The sequence below is a fragment of the Dendrobates tinctorius genome, unplaced genomic scaffold, assembly GCF_039654945.1.
Source record: "Dendrobates tinctorius isolate UK_male_01 unplaced genomic scaffold, ASM3965494v1 ptg000166l, whole genome shotgun sequence".
Lineage (NCBI taxonomy): Eukaryota > Metazoa > Chordata > Amphibia > Anura > Dendrobatidae > Dendrobates > Dendrobates tinctorius.
In genome coordinates this window covers 5804486-5819837 of record NW_027361833.1, presented here as the reverse complement: position 1 = coordinate 5819837, position 15352 = coordinate 5804486, and the positions used below count along the sequence as shown (strand labels likewise).

The following is a 15352-nucleotide window of genomic DNA, read 5'->3' as shown; positions in this document are numbered from 1 at the left end:
TGGCAGGAGATCGGTTTAAACCACTTTCTGGTCATATTGACCCAAACAGTACATATGTAACAATACAAAAGATCTTAAAAAAAAAAACACTCATGATGAACAGTACAACAGGGTTAAAGGGGATATCCTGGAAGGCATCTAGTTACTAACACAGGCAACTACCTGTCTGTTGTACCCTGCGCCGGTTATCGACCGCTCCTGCCAGAGATTCAGCTACTCCCTGTCAACAGAGCAGTAGTTTGTCTTCCTGTTGACAGGAAATGGAAATACTCAGCCACATTCTGAACTACTGAGCTATCTTATTCATATTTTTGCAGTTCATAATATATGTACATTACTCTATTCCTCTGTTGTTGTGGGGCCACATTCTGGACATAGTTTGTCATCGCACTATTTTTTTTTATATGTATGTACTCTTTTTAATTGAATTAATAAACAATACTTTTTATCTTTTCACCTTAGTTCTTTGATGTAGCTTATTGTATATGCTCCCACATAGAAAGATTGTACATAACGGGGGGGGGTGGCGGCTATGTAGCAGAGGAGAGAGGACGCGTCCTGAAAGAGCTCCTGTCATCCTGCTGTCATCCTGCACTCAAGACCTCCCTCAGTTTATCGGGGTCTACCAAGCTGGAGTACCTCTTTCAGTACCACCCCGTGTTTTCGGAGGTCCGCTCTGCATTGGCTGAGGTCTGAATGAATGACGCTGGCTGGAATTCCTTGGTTACATGGGCGCATATAAAAGATCACTGCTTCTCCACGTATTTCCAGTCTGACAACACTTTACTCACAGGACACAGAATATATCACACAGATACAGAGGGAAGGCCAATAGAAAAGCGGCAGGCCAGAAATGCATTACAAAAGCCGCAGGTGGCCGGAGCCTGCCGATGTTTACTGTGGGAATTACAAAGGTGGGGGGAGGGAGGACAAAAGGAGAATATCGTGTCCCCTCTGCCCAGGGGTGCAGCCTGTGGGCTGATGCATTAGGGACATGCATCTCACATAGAACCTATTATACATACATATAACTGCACAACATATTCTGGGTGCTGAGTGGTTCTGTAGCACGTAACACTCAGCAAGGTATATCTACCGATATCGGGACCCCCTGGACTCCGGGAAGTTTTTTGGCTCCTGCGGGAGGGTGATGTGAGGCTTCGGTGAGCTTTGAGCTGAAGAGACCCGGGCGGACGGCGGGGCCTGTGTGAGGTGGCAGCCATCTTCTGAGGCGCGCGCGCTGACAGGAAGAGGCGCGGCGCCAACTCTTATCACTGCAGCGCTGCTTGGGCGGTGAGCACATATCCTGGGGGATATCCAAGGGAGACGCGTGGTGTGCTCTGAAAAATTGGGCCCCACGCTCCCCCAATAATAAGACGTTTGACCCGTCGGTGCCACTACTTTAGGGGCCCCTGGACCTCCCCTGCTGCTGTCCCTACAGGCGCTGTGGATCCTTCTTGATGCACAGAATCTTGGTAATGACCCAGAGCCCCAGTTATAATACCTACAATTCTAAACATCCTGTCTACTTAGAGTTGTTTCAAGGCTATACAATAGCCTGCTGTGTTTGTGACTGGGAGTGAGGAATCCCTAAAATATAATTTCAGTCATCCTGCTGTGCCACATTGATGCTAATCATGAATTGCTCCAAGGGGTCAGGAGCTGCCGACAAATTAAGAGTTTGCCAAAACTGATTCCTCTGCACGGTCCCTCAGAAATAATCCCTCACAGGTTCAGCGTAAAAACCGTCCCTCTGATGGTGAGGAAGGGAGTGAACACGAAGAATTAACCCTTAAACAGGCGTCCGAACAGTTAATGCAGGCCATATCCTTAACCAGCACATCCCTGACTGGCAAAATAGAAGACGTACATACTGAGGTGGAGCGTCTTCAGCAGGACATGCAGGCCATGAGGGGGTGCATTACAGAAGTTGAAACAAGAGTATCCCACATAGAAGATACCATTACACCTATGGAGGCTAAGCTGACAAAAGTGGCTGGCTCTATAAACGCCTGGAAGCAAAAAGCAGACGATCTAGAGTATACACTACGTCGGAATATTATCCGAATGATTGGTCTGCCAGAGCGCTCGGAGGGTCAGCAACTTGAGCAATTTTTAGAAGCATTTCTTAAGGCTTCTCTGGGGGATGAATTCTCTCCAACATTCTCCGTGGAAAGGGCTCATAGGGTCCCTATAAAACCCCTTCGTCCGAGTGCCCCACCTAGACCTTTCCTGGCACGTCTCCTCAACTGTAAGTATAGAGATTTTATTCTACGTTTGGCATGGCAAAAAAACCCATTAAGTTCAACAATGCTACGATCTCGATTTTTCCGTGTTTCTCTATGGAACACCAGAAACAGCGGGCACAATTCATGGAAATCAAGAAACAACTTAGAGAAAAAAACGTTATATATTCAATGATTTATCCAGCTCGACTCCGAATTGTCCACGAAGGTTCTTCCATGTTCTTCACGGATCCAATAGAAGCAGCTGTATGGTTATGGTCCCATAAGGTGTCTAGTGCGAAGGAATCCTAATATGCTCACAGTCAAACAGAACTCTTCTAACAATGGTATAATCGGAGCTCTTTCCGCAGGCGTCCAGTTTACCAACAATACCGGACATTGAATTCAGTGAGGGTATCCCCTTGTCTACTATATGATAGGAGGGCAGGACTTTGCTCCTATACTGTTTGGTTCTTGCTCTGATCTTTCTTTTACATTGGTTTTATTTGTTGTGTATGTAGACATCACCGCCAACAGCATTTTCATTTTCTGTGTAATGTTTCTGAATTTCACTGAGTAATAATGTATACCATATTCAGATGAGTAAGTATCTGAAATAATATGCATGACCTGGAATGTGAGGGGTATTAAATCCCCCCCGGAAGAAGATCAAGGTATTTTCGCAGATCATGCGCTATCATCCTCACATTGTGACTTTGGTGGAGACGCACCTGACCAGGGATACAGCCCGGTGCGTACAGAAACCATGGGTACAATGGTTCATCCACGTGTTCCATACTAGCTGTTCGAGAGGGGTTTCATTATTGATACATAGGGATGTTAGGTGGGTGGCCAGGGAGGCCCGGAGGGAACCTGAGGGTCGCTTTGTTTTTGTACATGCACTGATTTACTCTAGATAATACGTCACACTGTGTCTTTATAAAGCTCCCCGCCCCCCCCCCCCCCCCCCCCGCTAATACGTCAATCCTTCAGATTGCGATTAGTTTCGCCTTGAATTATCCAGACACAAATGTCATTTGCATGGGAGACTTTAATTTAGTCATGGACAATTGTCTTGATAGATTGAGATTGGGTGATGGGATGTCTGGGGAGACCCACTCTCCGGTTCCATCCCAGCTGGCATTATTCATGGAGGGTAGTGGATGGTTGGATTTGTGGAGGGTGCGTCACCCCGAGGTGAAGGAATATACTTGTCACTCATCCACTAGGTGCTCTCTGTCATGCATAGATTATATATTCGGATCCAGTGGTCTGGCGATGTGGGTGGATAACATAGAACATGGCAGTAGGGGGGTATCCGATCACAGCCCGGTTTTACTTAACCTTAAATATGGGCAACTAAATAATGGTATAGTCTGGAAGCTGAACCCTTTCTGGCTGAAATTAATAGAATCTAACGATAGAACGATCGATCGGTTGAATTGCTTCATTTCGTCCCACCCAGAACCTCAGAATGTCAAGTTATTATGGGATACCCTTAAGGCATATTTAAGAGGATGTCTATCCTCTACGATTTCTATATTAAACTGGTAACTTCGAAGGAGGATGATGAGATGGAGCGACGATTGAAAGATTCGGAGGCTGCATACATATCTAATCAGACTAATGGCAATAGAATCGAGTGGCTAGCTTCTCAAAGGTTATACACCCAATATATAGACACTAATTCTAAACGTAAATTATTCTTTACCTGTCAGTCCTATTTTGAATTAGGAAACCAGGCAAATAAACACAATACATCTAACACAATAATACAGATTTGCGCACCAGATGGTTCATTGGTGTCCTCGACTGAAGAAATACTTCATTGTTTTCATTACTATATGTCGATATATAAATCTAAGAGTGGCTCTGATATTTTGGAATGTCTAGACTACCTATTAGATATAACATTTCCTATATTGAGTCCTGCCCAGCAGGCCTTTATGGACTCTGAATTTACTTTTGAGGAGATAGAGAATGCCATGGCGGACATGGCCACTGGGAAGGCTCCTGTTTTCCCATTGAATTATATAGGAAATACTGGGATATATTGGCACCTCTTCTGTTAAGGCTGTTTCAGGGGTTTTGGGGGGAGGGTCTATGCCAGAATCCCTTTACAAGGCAAATAATATTATACTTAAGAAGGAGGGGAAGGACCCTTTGGAATGTGGATCTTATCGCCCCATATTGTGTTTTTTTTTTTTAATCAAGTACTTTTTATTAAGGCATATATCAAAAATGTAATAGTCTGACACAAACTAAAGACAGATACCAAAATTACAAAGCTGATTGAAACATTTTTATTTAACATGAACTAGCCCCTTTACCCAGTACCTCACCCTCCCCCCCAACCCCATCCCAATATTCTTTATTATCAAACTGGTACTGATAGATTTATACACCACTTCACAAAAGCTCAGCCGCACAAGTACAATTTCTGCAGAGGTAATTATCCGACTCCCAGCCTACTCTGCAACAACTCAACAGACGCCACACCCGGACAATCCATCCATCCGCCCCCCATATCTTCAAATTTTGTATGTTGACCTCTCTTAATGTAAATATTCCTTTCCATGAGGACTGTTGGTTTTTCATCTAACCAATGCATCGCAATAAGCTTCCTAGCAGCATATAGCAATCTTGCAATAGCCAGTTTCCCACATTGATCTGTAGCAATATCATCCATACATCCCAGGAGGCAAGTCAGCGAGTTACACACAATATTTACCCCCATCACTTCTTGAATCAGATTGAGCACTTTCACCCAAAAGGGCTGAAGGCAAGAACACGGCCACATCTTGTGTAGAAGGTCAGCTCCTTCCTCAGAACACCTTGGACATTTTGAGTCTCTTCTCAGACCTGCCTTCATCATCCATAACGGGGTCCTGTAAACTCTATAGACAAAATATAGCTGTGACACCCTTTTAGCCTCACTTAAAGAAACCTTGGGAATATATTGTAATATGGACTCCCACTGAGACTCCGATAAAGGGCCCAGGTCCGCTATCCATTTTTCCCTCAATATTAACGGATGTCTCAGTAAACAAGTGCCCAACAGGCCCTTATACATCGAACTGATGAACCCCCTCGAATTCCTCCAAGGTCCTGTGAGATTAAACAAACTAGCTGACTGCAGAACTACATGTGACACTTTGATTTATTTATTTAGGGCATGTCTCAGCTGCAAATACTGGAAAAACCTCTTTTAGCTCAGAGGAAACTCATTCCTGAGCATTTCAAACTTTTTAATAACATCACCATCGAACAACTGAGACACAAACCAAATGCCAATACGCCTCCACTGACCAAACCCCCACAATCTCATGAGCTCTGTCATTCTAGGGTCAAACCAAATTGATGCATATCGAGTAAATTCTGTCACCCCCCCCCCCCATCCACTGTTTAATTTTCTGCCAAAACTTTCCCCATAACTATGGTTGGGAATTTTTATGGGGTCAATCCAAATCTACCTGCCAAACTAGCTAACAATGGACCCTTCCCCACTATATATTCAGTGATTATCCCAGCTGACGTATTTTGGCTAGATTCTCCCCAGCCCATCATATGCTGACATTGGGACGCTATATAATATATCCAGGGGTTAGGGACCGCCAAACCACCCTCGTCTTTTGATCTCTGCAGATGCTCTGATTTGATGCATGCCCGTCCACCCTTCCAAATCAGATCCTTAGAGTATTAATTCTATAAAATTTGCTCTGTGCCAACCATACTGGAGCATTATGCAGTATATAGAGGAGCTGAGGCATAAGTATCGTTTTGATCAGATTGACTCTACCTGCCACAGACAGAAATAGTTTCTTCCAGGCCCCAATCTTGTGCTGAAATTTCCCAAGCAAAGGAGTCAGGTTGAGCCGCACATAGTCCTCTATTTTGTCCAAAACCACGATACACACATGATTAAACTCATGTACCACCCTTAAGGGGATCCCAGAGTCAAGTGTCACAGGAGCCGCCACATCCAAGGGCAACAATACAGACTTGTCCCAGTTGATAGATAGTCCAGAAAGAGCCCCAAATTTAGTAATGCTATGCATAGCATCTCTCAAAGACTCCTGCGCATCTTCCAAAAATAATACATTGTCCGCGTACAGAGCTATCTTCTCTTCGTGACTTCCATATCTATAACCCTTTATATGCCTATCCCTCCCTATCGCCGCCAGAGGCTCTATAGCAATCACAAACAGCAGAGGAGACAAAGGGCACCCCTGCCCTGTTCCCCTGTACAAAGGAAAATCCTCAGACAGAAGGCCATTCACCCGTACCCTAGCACTCGGAGATGCGTATAACAGCTGCACCCAACTTATGAATTTCTTACCAAAACCAAAGCCTGAGGTTATGTGCTGTAGAACTATTGGGCATAAACCTGGATTGAGCCCTATGTATTATTGGCGTTATTACTTTATTTAGGCGGTTAGCCAAAGTTTTAGCCAAGATTTTAACATCTGTCGTTAACAGCGAGATTGGACGATAAGAGGCTGGATCTATCGGATCCTTATCCTGCTTCGGCAGTACAACAATTATTTCCGCTCGCATGGACCATGGCAGCTTCCCCTCCACCAAACTGACACCGTACATCTCCAGCAAAGCAGGAAGAAGTGTCTCTCTATATTTTTTTTATACACCTCCCCCGGGATCCCATCCATCCCTGGGGCTTTATCATTAGGCATAGAGGCCAGTGCGGCATCAAGTTCCTCCAAATTAAATGGCTCCTCAAGAAGCCCCTGGTCATTCGCCGAGAGTCTGGGGAACTGTATTTTCGCCAAATAACCTGTGATTTGTAAAGATCCGAATAATACTCCGCCATCACCTCCAAAACTGCTCTGCTACCAGTATGTTCACTCCCATCCCTTCCCCTCAGAGCAGCTATATATGTGGAATTCCTATGTGCTGCCACTATCCTAGAAAGGAGATGGCTCGCACTGTCCCCCTCCTCAAAATATTTAATGTTCTGAAACATTCTCTTGCTTCCTGCCGCTTTCATTGCCATCTGACACACTCTAGTCTGCACTTCTTTCAACCTTCCCTGGGCCTCCAGGGACTGATCATTGATTAGTGCCTCCCCTGCTTCCTCCAATTCTCTAATCAACACCTGATCCTTCCTGCCAATTTCTGCTTTTACCCGGGATATCTCCTTAATGCAGAGTCCTCTAAAATAAGCCTTCATAGTTTCCGAAACCATCAAAACCGACGCTGTCCCAGCATTAATTCTAAAGTACTCTTCAATATCACCCCCTTTAGGTCCGTCCAAGTTGTAACCAAAATGTGTTCAGCCTCCACATGCACCCTCTAGCAGGTACAGATCCCACTCCCTCAAGTGTCACACTCAGAGGGGAATGATCCGATATCGTTCTAGCCATGTATGTTACTTCCCCAACAAGGCCCAGCATCTGAGTATTGCCCAATGCCAGGTCAATCCTCGACAAGGATGCAAAGGAGGACGAGAAACAGGAATACTTATACACACCAGTATGTGAAATCCTCCATAAATCATGCAGAGCAGTTTCCTTCAGGACCGCTCCAAATGGTGTACAATTGCCTCCCGGTATCAATGGCTCCCGTCTGCCCCTGTCCCAATGTGTGTCTGGAATGTTAAAATCGCCCATAATCAGAAATGGTACCCCTGGGGTTTCATCCATTATCTCTAGAACTCTGTAGAGCAGTCTCCCACAATATGGTGGTGGAATATATATTGAGACCAGCCACATCAAGGATCCATACAATTTACAAAGTAGGCATACAAATCTACCCGTCTGGTCAGTAATCACTTTGTGATACTCAAAAGGTACCCCAGCACAAATGAGAATACTGACCCCCCTAGAATATGTTGAATGTGTGTGGCATGATATCTCGCCTGTACCCATCTCTTAGCAAGAAAATGTGTTCTCACTTTAACCATATGAGTTTCCTGCAAGCAGATCACCAACGGCTTGGCATCACACAAAAACTTAAACACAGCTTGTCGTTTCACACCAGACGCCAACCCCCTGACATTCCAACTCACCACTTTCATTCTTCCCGACATTTTCCCTCCTCAGTACATATTGCCCCGCATTCTTTCATCTAAGTACAGCTGAAGCCATAATGACAGTGATCAGAGTGAAGTACATTATATAAATGTTTTCCCCCTTCCCCCCAAACAACAAAAAACTTCCCCCAACAAATCTCAATCCCATCTTTCCATCTCCTTCTAACAAGGAGAGAGCGCACTTTATCCAAAACAATCTGCTAACCCCGTCCAACAGTCCCGCCACTTAATCGCCCCATATTGTTAGTAAATTTAGACTACAAAATCTTTACTAAGGTCCTACCACCAGATTGAATTCGATCATACTGGACCTTATGCATCCAGACTAAACTGGCTTTATGCCTGGTAACAGTACTTCTATTAACATCAGGCAAGTCCATTCGGTGGTCCAATATAGTTCTTTGATAACGGACAACAATTGGGCATTGGCGTCACTGGACGCGGCCAAGGCCTTTGACTCTCTTGAGTGACCTTTCCTGTCTGCATGTTTGCAGAGATATGGTTTTGGTGATAAGTTTTTAAAATGGGTTGGCGTACTATATATGAAACCCAAAGCTCGTATAATTGTAAATAATTCCATTTCTGAGTCATTTTCATTATATAGGGGGACCCATCAGAGGTGCCCCCTTTCCCCGGTCCTCTTTGCCCTTGCGATCGAGGCGTTGGCAATACGCATAAGGTCTTCCCCTGATATTGGGGGTATAGATATAGCAGGTCATGTAGACACCATCGGTTTACATGCTGACGACATGGTGATATTTATGGATAGGGAAAACACTAACACGGGTGGTTGCCACTATAGATAAATTCAGTAAATACTCGGGCTTATATATAAACTGGGAGAAGTCTGCTCTATTTCTCCTCTCCCATGCCCCGATTACCCACCTTGAGACCCTTTCCTCGCTGCCTATTGCATATAATTTCAAATATCTATGTAGCCACATATCTCAATACAGTAAACTCGACCTACAACTTAATGTCTACCCACTGTTAGAGCTAGTCAAGTAAACTCCTGCTATCTGTAGCCCGTCGTATTAATCTGATCAAAATGATATTGCTCCCTAAACTCAGCTATTCCCTTCAACACAGTGCTGTACTGATCCATAAATCCCTCTTTGCAAATTTAAATTCCCAAATTACATCTTTTTATATGGGGGAAAAACCCAAACTTAGGTTATCCGCCCTACAGAGACCTAAACGGGGGTGGGGCAGCGCTACTGGATTTTTTCTTTATTACCTAGCTGGACAGGCTAAAGCCCTACGTAAATGGATGCCTGATAATTATTTCCCCAAATTTGAAAGTCAATTGCTTCATGCTGCACGGATTGACTGCCCACTGGGTTTCCTGGAGTTGGAAAAAATCCATGTCTCTCGTCTATTGCCCCTACTTCGACTAGCATGAGCAGTTTGGAGGCAAATTAAAAAGTTATTAGATTTGAAGACATAGCTGAAGATGCCCTTGTGGAACAACAATTATTTTCCAGTGCTGTTAAACCACCCATCCACTGACTTCTGGATTCTGTATAATGTCTCCACGGTAGGTGATTTGTATGATTGTGGGACCTTAATGTCTTTTGAACAACTACAGGCTAAATGTGGTATCCCGAGATCCCAATTTATTCGCTATCTACAGCTAAGATCAGCCTTTCAGTCACATATAAGATGTATGGGTGCTATCTCGTCTTTATTCTTGATAGGAATTCTTAACTTGCAAGGTCCTCAGGGCCTTAACTCCTCCTTGTATACATACATGCTATCAGTGGGAGCTGAATCGGCTATAAGTTCTATTAAGGGTAAAGGTACTGTCACACTTAGCGATGTACCAGCGATCCCGACCAGCGATATGACGCGGTCAGGATCGCTGGTACATCGCTAAGTGGTCGCTAGTGAGCTGCCACACAGGCAGATCTCACTAGCGACATCGCTGGGGACGGGGGTCGCTACTTACCTGTCACACCAGGCGATCCTGCGTCCTCCAGCCTGGCTCCACGCGTCGCTCGTCGTCACAGCAGGAAGCACCGCAGGAAGCTGACGACGAGAAACAGTCCTGAACGTTCTCGCGCGATCAGCGATAAGCAGCGGGGGAGCGGGTCGTAGGTAAGTATCAGACACCGAGATATCGCTAGCAATATCGCTATAACGTCACTAGTTATAGCGATATTGCTAGCGATATCTCTTAGTGTGACAGGCCCTTAAGTGGGAAGGGCTCATCCCCAATGTGCAAGAAGAGATTCTGGAGTGTCCAATCAGGGTGTCCCCATCTATTAATAATAGAATGACCCAGTTATATATAATATACCAATCATACTTGACTCCAACACGACTCTTTAGGATGGGTCGATTCCAATCATCAGAATGTCTGCGATGCCACTCATCAGATGCAAATTTCATTCATATAATACGGAAATGCCCTATTATCCTTCAATACTGGAAAGAGGTGACTTCATTATTGACATCCCTGGTACAAACTCCTGTTCCTCTTGAACCGCTGGTCTGCTTGTTTGGGGTATGGGATGAGGAAACTTGGGGTCACTATGTTGGGATCTTTCTACGGGAGACGCTTTTTATGGCACGAAAGGTATTGGCATTACAATGGATGGGGGGCTCATGTCCCTCCTTTAGAGCCTGGATTGAATTGGTGAACTTTGTTATTCCATATGAGCGCACACTATCAGAACAGGGTCCGGGTAAATTTGATAAAATTTGGGATAGGTGGATCTCTTCCCATCTTACTCTACAAATGCATAATGACTTGACGTCATTGTAAGGAGTCAAGTTTTTCGTTTTGGGGGCATCACGTAGAAGATAACACAATGTAAAGTATTAGGCGGCTAAATAGTAGTTGCTGTAGTTGTAGTTTAGGAACCTTGAATGAGTCATATGTTTCCGAACATGTACAAGATCGAATGATACTTACTGTTCTATGTTTCTTTGTTGATAGTGTAATATTATAAAGACTTGTATAATTTACATGGCATAAATGATTTATTGTACACTGCTTATTGTCCTTTTGCAAATGCTCTGTAGGATACACATGTATCACCTTGGATATAAATAAGAGTGCGCATTTTATTCTATGTTTAATAAATATATATATACACTCACTGGCCACTTTATTAGGTACACCATGCTAGTAACGGGTTGGACCCCCTTTTGCCTTCAGAACTGCCTCAATTCTTCGTGGCAGAGATTCAACAAGTTGCTGGAAGCATTCCTCAGAGATTTTGGACCATATTGACATGATGGCATCACACAGTTGGCGCAGATTTGTCGGCTGCACATCCCTGATGCGAATCTCCCGTTCCACCACATCCCAAAGATGCTCTATTGGATTGAGATCTGGTGACTGAGGAGGCCATTTGAGTACAGTGAACTCATTGTCATGTTCAAGAAACCAATCTGAGATGATTCGAGCTTTATGACATGGCGCATTATCCTGCTGAAAGTAGCCATCAGATGTTGGGTACATTGTGGTCATAAAGGGATGGACATGGTCAGCAACAATACTCAGGTAGGCTGTGGCGTTGCAACGATGCTCAATTGGTACCAAGGGGCCCAAAGAGTGCCAAGAAAAAATTCCCCACACCATGACACCACCACCACCAGCCTGAACCGTTGATACAAGGCTGGATGGATCCATGCTTTCATGTTGTTTACGCCAAATTCTGACCCTACCATCCGAATGTCGCAGCAGAAATCGAGACTCATCAGACCAGGCAACATTTTTCCAATCTTCTACTGTCCAATTTCGATGAGCTTGTGCAAATTGTAGCCTCAGTTTCCTGTTCTTAGCTGAGAGGAGTGGTACCCAGTGTGGTCTTCTGCTGCTGTAGCCCATCTGCCTCAAAGTTCGATGCACTGTGCGTTCAGAGATGCTCTTCTGCCTACCTTGGTTGTAACGGGTGGCAATTTGAGTCACTGTTGCCTTTCTATCAGCTCGAACCAGTATGCCCATTCTCCTCTGACCTCTGGCATCAACAAGGCATTTCCGGCCACAGAACTGCCGCTCACTGGATTTTTTTTCTTTTTCGGACCATTCTCTGTAAACCCTAGAGATGGTTGTGCGTGAAAATCCCAGTAGATCAGCAGTTTCTGAAATACTCAGACCAGCCCTTCTGGCACCAACAATCATGCCACGTTCAAAGGCACTCAAATCACCTTTCTTCCCCATACTGATGCTCGGTTTGAACTGCAGGAGATTGTCTTGACCATGTCTACATGCCTAAATGCACTGAGTTGCCGCCATGTGATTGGCTGATTAGAAATTAAGTCTTAACATACAGTTGGACAGGTGTACCTAATAAAGTGGCCAGTGAGTGTATATGTGTGTGTGTGCTCTGTATTGTGCTTAATAATGTATGCAAATGTGTATATTGTATATTTTATTTTGTGGTTAAATGAATTTAAAAAGATTGTATATATCACAGTCTGCAGTGTACAAGAGCCGCCTAACTGTCTTTTGTCATCGGTTTAGAGAAAAACAGTATGAGACATATGGAATTTTAATATATATACCCAATCCTTTCTTCTTCAAAACATAAGTGGTGCAGAGGCTTCTTTCCCTATGGTTAAAAGATTATGTACTTTGGAACATTACATATTGTGCACAGTCAACCTAAATTTCTACTTGCACATTAATTTCAATTTTTTCTCTTTTCATCCTTCAGATAAAATCAAAGGCACAGATCTGTACATGGAGCGGGCAATCTTACACGGCAAGCTGGAGGAACACGATCAAGCTTTAAATATCTTAGTTCATCATTTGAAAGACTTTGCTGCTGCTGAGAACTATTGTATATGGAACTCCCTAGGTAGAGAAGCCTCTTATCGTAAGAGACTCTTCCAGCTCCTTCTTTCTTCCTACCTCACGCAGTCAACCCCTGACAATTCACTGACTGTGGCTGCTGTAGACTTGTTGAATGGTCACCCTACAGAGTTTGATGCTTCCACTGTTTTGAGGCTATTACCAGAAAGCTGGTCTGTACAGCTTCTTTCCCCCTTTCTAGCTGGGGCCATGAGGGAGCACGTTCATGCATTAAGGATGTCCCAAATGGCACTAGGACTTGCGAAGGCAGAGAATGACATTTATAAGAAAGAAAAGGTATAAATATTTTTTTTGGATGACAGATGACTTTATTTTAAACTAAGGGCCCAATTAAATCAAGACGAGCAATGGTCATGCCAGTCTTGATGAGGTGGCGTGTTGGAGTCAGACGCTCCTGATTCATCAAATGGTGTGCCATGCCAGAAATCTCACTCAAGAAAGGTACTGGGGTGAGATTTCTGACTTCTGCAACCCCCACAGCTCATCATGAATTACATGAACTGTGGTGTCACGCCCCCATCCTGCCCAAGCTCTGCCTGTTTTGGCAAAGATGGGAGAAACTGGCGTGAAAAACCTGAAAGTCACAAAATTTAGGCACAACTTCTAAATTTTGTAACTTTTTAGAGCTTTTACGGCAGAATTCTGTCGTGAAAGATTTGATGAATCAGGCACTAAGTATTCAGTGTAAATGATTATCACAATTTTGAGGATTAATGCAAAATTTAATTCTTTTTTTTTTTCAGTTGAATATAAGGCAGAAGCCAGTAATTCTTTCTGAGAAGAAATTTTGCCATGTGTGCCGGAAGCCATTCCAAGAACCAATGTTCGTCAGAAACGCCAATGGGCATATTGTCCATACCCATTGTGCTACCAGCCTGCATGTTAACAGCAGCATTGACAGCCACATGTCCAACCCTAATAAACGAACTTGAGATAAAAGCATTATTGAGCCGGGAATAGCTGCTGTTACTTCTCACGATAAGATCTCCATGGAGGAGAGCTGAGAGGCGTCCATGTGATGTAATGAAAACAGTTATCCGACATTTGTGAAGGAGGAAGTCTGTGGTTATGACTTGGAATGAGGAGGGTGCAGGGACAATGTTAGGCATTTGTAATGGAGATGGACCTTGTATGAATCATTATTTTGAACTTAATCAAATGAAGCTTTTTGCATTTTTAAAGGTATTTGCACTGAATATATTTTGCATATGCTGTGATGGGGGGGTATCTAAACAATGCTTGTACACTATGGGTTTAGTCATGTTTTAGGGAAAAAATGATTTGTCAGCATAAGCAACTATGGTGGAGGTGATTATTGGCAGAGTCCATTATGGATGTCATTTTGCTTTGTACCACTTCTCTCCCACCAGATGAAACCATAATTGCTCAAAACATTCCACAGCAGGAGGCCAACCGTACCACGGGTTCTTTTATGTGTCTGCAGAAGAAGAGATGTCTTACTGCATATTATGTTTTTTCCCTGTAAAGTTGAAATCATGTCATGGTATTAAAGATGATTTCAGTGTGCTGCGACCTGATGATTTATAATTTATTGGAAATTAATTGGCTTCTTTACTTTTCTTATTGGTCTACTTAATGTGCAGAATGTATAAGCTGATGGGTACCATGCATTATTTCTGAAATAACTCTCCACGACCGCTTCAATGGAGGATGTCACCCCACCCTAATGGGGACAGAAAACACAAAGAGGTCATATAGCCAATCCCACATCCTCTCTCCAGTGTTTTTTCTGTCCCTATTGGGATGAAGAGGTCATCCTGCCGTTCTCTGTGGCTGACAGCAGAGACTGCTTTTTACCTGAATGAGAGCCAGGCAGCAGAAAACAATTTCTGTGCCTTTACTCTCCATGCTGTGCCTGGCTCCTCAGACACAGGACTTTTCTACGCTCTCTGGTAAAGTTGGATGACCTTGGGCTGTGGGGCTCCCCAGCCTCACTCCTCCCCCTTCCCGGTGTGCCTGTGCCCGTGGCTGGAGGTGACACTGGGCTCTTCCATATGACATCGCTTCCAGTTGTGATCCACTCTGGAACGCATGTGTAATACGCAGAAGTGACGTCAGATGCCGGGCACTTCCGTACAATGTTGCGTTCCACGTTGGAACGCATGTTTAGCATGGTGGCCGATTACAGGAGCAGTTTTGGCGGCAGGATATCTGCCAGTGAATACAAGGAACCCCCCTTGTTTTCACAATTGGACCAATGGGAGGAGTCTCATCTGATGAGATGAAGGCTCT

General features: G+C 44.1%; 1 protein-coding gene across 4 annotated transcripts in view; it reads left to right on the top strand.

The window, feature by feature from the left end:
- TGFBRAP1 (transforming growth factor beta receptor associated protein 1) overlaps positions 1 to 14632 on the top strand; it is a 91910-nt gene extending 77278 nt beyond the window's left edge. For all 4 annotated transcript variants that reach the window (XM_073550661.1, XM_073550660.1, XM_073550662.1 and 1 more), the window contains exons 11-12: positions 12942 to 13375; positions 13843 to 14632. In XM_073550661.1, the coding sequence (XP_073406762.1) occupies positions 12942 to 13375; positions 13843 to 14031 (623 nt within the window). In that variant the 3' untranslated portion in view covers positions 14032 to 14632. The remainder of the gene's footprint in view (positions 1 to 12941; positions 13376 to 13842) is intronic.
- Positions 14633 to 15352: the final 720 nt, after the last annotated feature.